We start from the raw sequence: 6,730 nt of genomic DNA on the forward strand, positions 1-6,730 counted from the left end.
AATACCATCACGCATCTCGCTTACACTACCAGACTCTTTGCTGAAACCTTCACTCACAGATCTACAGCCTTCACATACCTTGAGGATACAGTTACGTCCCTAACTTAATCGATTGTGTACTGTCTTGAAACCTTCACGTATCTGACTGAAGCTGCAAATGTTATACTTCTGAAACATTCACGTACTTTGCTGAGACCTTCACATCTACGGAAGAGTCACTCAAGAGGGCATACGTAGCTTGATTTTCGAACTGAACCTTTACTTCGAATTTAGGTAGATCTGAAAAATACGTACAAGTCAAATTGGCACATAACATTAATCTACTCAATTCTGTTTCCACAAAACATTAACGTTTATCATCATGTTCATAAACTGCATGCACTGATTTGTCCACTGCGTTCTACTCACAGAAGTCGGTCACTTTAAAGTTGGCAGTTGCTACTTTTATCTGCAAACAGAAAAGCACAATTTAAAATTCACCTTTATACTAGTTGATTTCTACGGAAGCGCTGAAGGGACATGAGTATGAGAATTTTTTTAATATATATTTCGTGCGCACGAGATACTAAAATGTGCGCACGATATAATATAGCGTGCGCACGATATACGAAAGCGTGCGCACGTTATAATATATAGCGTGCGCACGATATGACGGGAGAAGATTTTTTAAATCATATATCGTGCGCACGAGATACTATAGCGTGCGCACGATATACTAAATTGTGCGCACGAAATACTGATGCCTCGTGTCGTGTCAAAGCCATTTGAAACCATGTCAGTGTTGCAAGATTTGCTAAATCGAGCGCACAATATGCTATATCGTGCGCACGCTTTGTTAAATCGTGCGCACGCTTTGTTAAAGCGTGCGCACACTATACTATACCGTGCGCACACTACAGTATCTCGTGCGCACGATTTAACATTTAAAAATACGTGTCTCCTTTCATTTTGTGCGCACGCTATGTTATATAGTGCGCACGCTTTATTATATCGTGCGCACGCTTTATCATATCGTGCGCACGCTTTGGTATATCGTGCGCACGCTATATTATATCGTGCGCACGTTTTCGTATAACGTGCGCACGCTTTCGTAAATCGTGTGCACGCTATATATATCATGCGCACGCTATAGTATCTCGTGCGCACGAAATATATATTAACAAAAATTCTCATACTCATGTCCCTTCAGCGCTTCCGTAGATTTCATAGGGATCTATGAAGTCATGACAAACATGAGCACGTAATATTACAGTTTGAAATTTAGTTTGAAGTCAGTCTTCGTAATCTTGATGATCATGCATACGTGGGGGACACTGACGCTTTATAAATATCCCTGTGATTATGTCGCTGCATGTATTACCCCGTCAGATGAAACAATGGACCATACGCCGAATGATGGCTGATCAACAAGTATAATAGTCTCCGAGAACACGCCTTCAGTTGGGGTTGCTTGGATCCATTCGTTGATCTTTTGCCCATTAGGATCCTACAGGACAAAATAGACAAAAAGACAGAAGACAATATTGAACTATAGAGGATAACTGATACATCTGGAAATGTGGAACCTTGCAGATAGTACTTTATTACATTATTCTCAAGACAGCTCATGAACTCTAGTATTTCACACAATCTTAAATGGCTTCAGCGCACCATAGTAACGAATTCAGTGTGATCACCCTGTTTTGAAATATGTGCCTAGGGCTTGATACTTCATGATTGCATTCTCCTGAAGGTACATGTTATGCCTGGTGAGGAAGCAAACATACACTCCGAAACGAGCTATTCACAACAAAAAGTTGATTTTCAAATATCTTGCATTTCATTTCGCTGGCTTGGTTGACACATGTCATCGTATCACAATTCCGTAGACCGATGCTCATGCTGTTGATCACTGGATTGTCTGGACCAGACTCGATTATTTACAGACCACTATCATATAGCAGGAATATTGCTGAGGGTGGCGTAAAACTAAACTCACTCACTAACTACAAGATGTAAATTCCAGCCTGGATTGTCTGGATCAGACTCGATTATTTACAGACCACTATCACATAGCAGGAATATTGCTGAGGGTGGCGTATAACTAAAGTCACTCACTAACTACAAGATGTAAATTCCAGCCTGGATTGTCTGGACCAGACTCGATTATTTACAGACCACTATCATATAGCAGGAATATTGCTGAGGGTGGCGTAAAACTAAACTCACTCACTAACTACAAGATGTAAATTCCAGCCTGGATTGTCTGGATCAGACTCGATTATTTACAGACCACTATCACATAGCAGGAATATTGCTGAGGGTGGCGTAAAACTAAACTCACTCACTAACTACAAGATGTAAATTCCAGCCTGGATTGTCTGGATCAGACTCGATTATTTACAGACCACTATCACATAGCAGGAATATTGCTGAGGGTGGCGTATAACTAAACTCACTCACTAACTACAAGATGTAAATTCCAGCCTGGATTGTCTGGACCAGACTCGATTATTTACATACCACTATCATATAGCAGGAATATTGCTGAGGGTGGCGTAAAACTAAACTCACTCACTAACTACAAGATGTAAATTCCAGTCACAGTACAAAGTGTAGAGCCTGACCTTGCTTGGTACTGAGACAAGATTAAACGTAGATACACTATGAAGTAGCGCAGTATAATTCACACAAAGACTTGTAAAAAGTGTTGAAATGGCTTCCATATGACTTACCCGTATAGTGATGTTAAGGTTCGATGTAGATGGCAGCAAGTATTCATTCAACGAAATGATCCGAAATCTTACTGAAATGACAAGTTAATTTAAGCATTTACCGAAATGTTTTGCTAGCTGATTTTGCAATAGCAGATACCCTTTTGGCTATCAGGTTACAGTAGTTGTTCTGCTATCAATTATAAATGCGACCACCAATATGTACTTTCATCTATAGAATGGCGGACTAACTGGGGACCCATTCGAAACTTTTTCACGACTGTGTGTTTAGGCAAACCGTTTTATTACTCTCTCGATGACGTGATTATGACGAGTAGACACCATTCTGGTATAGAGCTAAAAAATGAATTGTTTTACCTGTCTGTCCTCCTTTGTAGATGAATTTGTCTGTCTGGATGAAGAAATACTCATCTTTTCTGAAGATCAAATGCTGTTCAACAGCCTCCATCTTAAAATCCTGGGTTGATGGTCGGCAGGTAAAGATATGATCAGCTGTTTGGGATATACCTTTTGGTACCTGGTGATGGAAATATCGAGGACTATAGTCAGTGAATTAATACACCTGTCTTGCGATGTAGACGTAAATGTTAAATTCTACTGATTTCAGTCGCATCCAGTTGTTTAAACGTTACAAAACATATGATGCACATGCACATACCTTTATCCTCACATGAGCCACTCCATCTGTGAAATACAATATTAATCATAAATTATAGTTTTGGGACAGGGTCCCAGACATGGAGGTCTTGAAGCAGGCAGACATTCCAAGCGCCATCACCACCATGCGTAAGGAACAGCTGAGATGGGCCGGCCACGTGTCCCGCATGTTTGACTACCGCATGACGAAACAGTTCCTTCATGGAGAACTCACCGAAGGGAAGCGCACAGTGGGAGGACAGAAGAAGCGTTTCAGCGACAACCTGAAGGTCTACCGCAGAGACTTCTCTATTGACTTTAAGTCCTGGGAGACACTCGCTGCCGACCGCCTCACCTGTCTCTGCGTTGTTTCAGTTGGAGTACGAAGTGCAGTGGAGCAGTGCGCACAGCAAGCCGTACAGAAACGCCAGATGCGAAAAACCAGAGCAACCAGAATCAACAGTAAAACCCCGACCCAATTCTGCCCTACGTGTGGAAGAGGCTTTCTTGCGTTGAATGGCCTTTATGTAAACTAACATCATAGTGACCAGTCATGAATAAGATGAAACGTTGTGTTGTAATACCATTTATTAAACACAAAATGCCATAGTCACACACACGTGGTCAGCAATTTCATCTAACGAGACTGATTGTGCTTTTTGGTCTTCGTCCGACATTTCGTCTCCTCGCGGGGAATACACAGAGCGAGACTGACGCTAGCGACGTCTGTTGCTAGTGGATCACATGAATGGTCACATGATTACACTTGCAAGCACGCCATCTCCGGGCCCATAGGTGCAGCTCAACATCCAAGTGATGTCAATGGTCATATTTGAAAACGAATGATGAACAACAACATTTAGTGTAACATAAATGTTTCCATTAATATACGATGAGAGCTCATCATGTGAATATAGAAGCTGACTTCCATAAATTGTGCTTTTCTTATTGCATCCCACTTCTAAATGCCCTTCAAAGATACGATTGTACCTGTTATTTGACGGGCGCATGTTCGTAGTTAATGTTTGTGAGCTGTCTATGTTCTGTGGAGGTATGGGGCATGTTTTTCATTGACCATTAAGATATAGCGTCAGGGTTGTCTCTAGAAGAAAGTATGCTCACTTGATGGAACAGTTGTACTTGCAGAGCCCACAGTTCTGCTGTTACCATCCAGTATTGCTCCGATGAGAGGTATGTCCCATCTCAAGGCCTTGCTATGGACTTCCACACTGAAGTTGGACCCAGGTTGGATGAAGGTGGGAACCATCAATATCAAGTTCCTGAAGATGTGTGGAAATGGAGTAAATTGTGATAAATGTGCAAAGCTCATGTCCATTGTGTACCAGTAACGGAATTCTAGGAGTGTCACATTGCTTCCCCTTGGTAAGAGAATTCCTATCTCGGCGTGGAGCCTGACAAGTTGTTACATAGCTGGGTCACTGAGGAGTGTTGCGTTACACAACACAAATAAACTACTACTAAAATTCATTGTTATATAACGTGTCTAACAGCTGCTCCTACAAGGATAATTTGATGAGTTTGAATATGATAATGAAAGCAATGCATCGTCCAGCAGGTGTTGCCACAGTGATACACCTGCCTACATGCCTGAACAACATCCGTTGCAGACGTTTAGAGTGTTTGTGACCAGTATACATTTATTTATTATCTATGATGATTGTCCAACGGACTTAAGACTGGATGAAACATGATTGCATAGTCGTGTCTGGATATATGTAATATTGAAAGTAGTAAAACTACAATATCCCCCAAAACAGTTTCCACTGGGCATAAAAAAGTCGAGGCGAGGGCTGGAACGAGTTACCCGGATACCCGGGACGGTTGGCTAATGAGTTGGACGAGTATCCGTCTCAGTCCCCGGACCCGTAATGATCATGTCACTAATAGATTAATCGACGTAATCTGTACTTTTTTTAGAATTTAAATGTTGTATTATTTTTTCAAGATGTAGACATAATTTACAGTAACTTGTTTGGGAAATAATACATATATATGGTTAAGATATCGAGCAAAAACTTTCAAATCGAAAAAGAAATTAGTACACGAACTGACGTATATCTTGCCATTTCTTGCAATTTTTAGGGAGGATTATTACAGCGGGTATTTGGGTAAGGTAGGGTAGGTCCATAGTAAGTGGGTACCTGGTAAAACATTTGAACCCAGCCCCAATAGCGATACGTGGACGAGAAGCAGAGGTAGTGTCGCAACTGAGTACTATATCGGTGGTATGTTTGTGGAATCACAATCAAAACGCCTTTCAAAGTACTTACGTTGTTTCGTAAAAAATAACCCCAAAGACCAGATGGGTTCTTTCTTTTGCACGTCAGCGTATTTACTCACTACAGACATATAGTAAGCCGAAAAATATGTACACTCACTGTTCTGAGGCCAAAGCCGCCCCCAAAATGGAGAAGAATACCAACAACAGCATTATGAATATTTAACCTGAAATTCTGAAATAAAAGAAACACTAGTTCACACATTATCATTCATTGTGGACATCGTGGCATTCGCCATGTGTAACAATTGATTCAAGCAATACACAAAGGGTTGCGGTGTTTAATTCATTAAATGTATGTCGAGTGTAAACAGTCACTGGTGTCTAAAATACAACAGAGTACTAAGTCAACCTCATAGTCCAATAAAATTAGTGGAAAAATCTCTAAACCTCCAAAACAAAAGTGGTACAGAAATGGTTTTGTGTTCATGTCATTTGCAATAGTTATGTAAACAATATATGAAAAGCTGTCCCATTGGATATTGATGCTAAATGGCTTTTGGGGGTCAAAAACTATGAAAAATGGTATTTTTCAACTATTTTTCTTTCTATCTCAAAATAAGTCCAGAAAATGGTATAAAATATTGAAAAACAGACAAATGAAGAGTATAAAACAGTAACTAATGAAAATCAAAATTGGAAAAAAGATGACATGACGTTTGAGCTTGGATTTCTGTCACTACAGAAGACAGAAAACGAGAAAATGCGAGTTATATCCCCTTTGTTTACAATAGATTGAAGTCGCTGAACAAGAAGAAAAGTGACTATCTTTTATTATACTCTGCCTAGAAGTGGCTATAGTTGAACAGTGAGAGGATTAAAAATATAGCTAAATGCTACAATTAAAATAATTGATGATAAGGACTGAGGTGATTCAGGTGATTCCCATAATTAGCCAACAGAGCACTTCGGTCGTGTAAGACTACACACCAAGGAGATAAATGGGATATTCTGTATCAAGATTTAATAGAACTCGAAGAAACGCATGCCACAACAAAAGATCAGGAAAATATGATAACATTTACATTTTCTATTGTGTCAATTTAAAAACAGTTTCAAATTTAAAAATAAGTTTGCTCTC

The 6,730-nt window shown here is 40.0% G+C and overlaps 1 protein-coding gene across 1 annotated transcript; it reads right to left on the reverse strand.

The window, feature by feature from the left end:
• Window positions 1-400: 400 nt before the first annotated feature.
• On the reverse strand, window positions 401-5,802 carry LOC137277485 (CD109 antigen-like). The gene is made up of 7 exons (XM_067809223.1): window positions 5,750-5,802; window positions 4,473-4,630; window positions 3,373-3,398; window positions 3,072-3,231; window positions 2,715-2,785; window positions 1,361-1,486; window positions 401-448 (listed from the first exon to the last, which is right to left on the reverse strand). The coding sequence occupies exons 1-7, from the start codon at window positions 5,800-5,802 to the stop codon at window positions 401-403; spliced, it is 642 nt and encodes a 213-aa protein (XP_067665324.1).
• Window positions 5,803-6,730: the final 928 nt, after the last annotated feature.

Source organism: Haliotis asinina, chromosome 3, assembly GCF_037392515.1.
Source record: "Haliotis asinina isolate JCU_RB_2024 chromosome 3, JCU_Hal_asi_v2, whole genome shotgun sequence".
NCBI lineage: Eukaryota > Metazoa > Mollusca > Gastropoda > Lepetellida > Haliotidae > Haliotis > Haliotis asinina.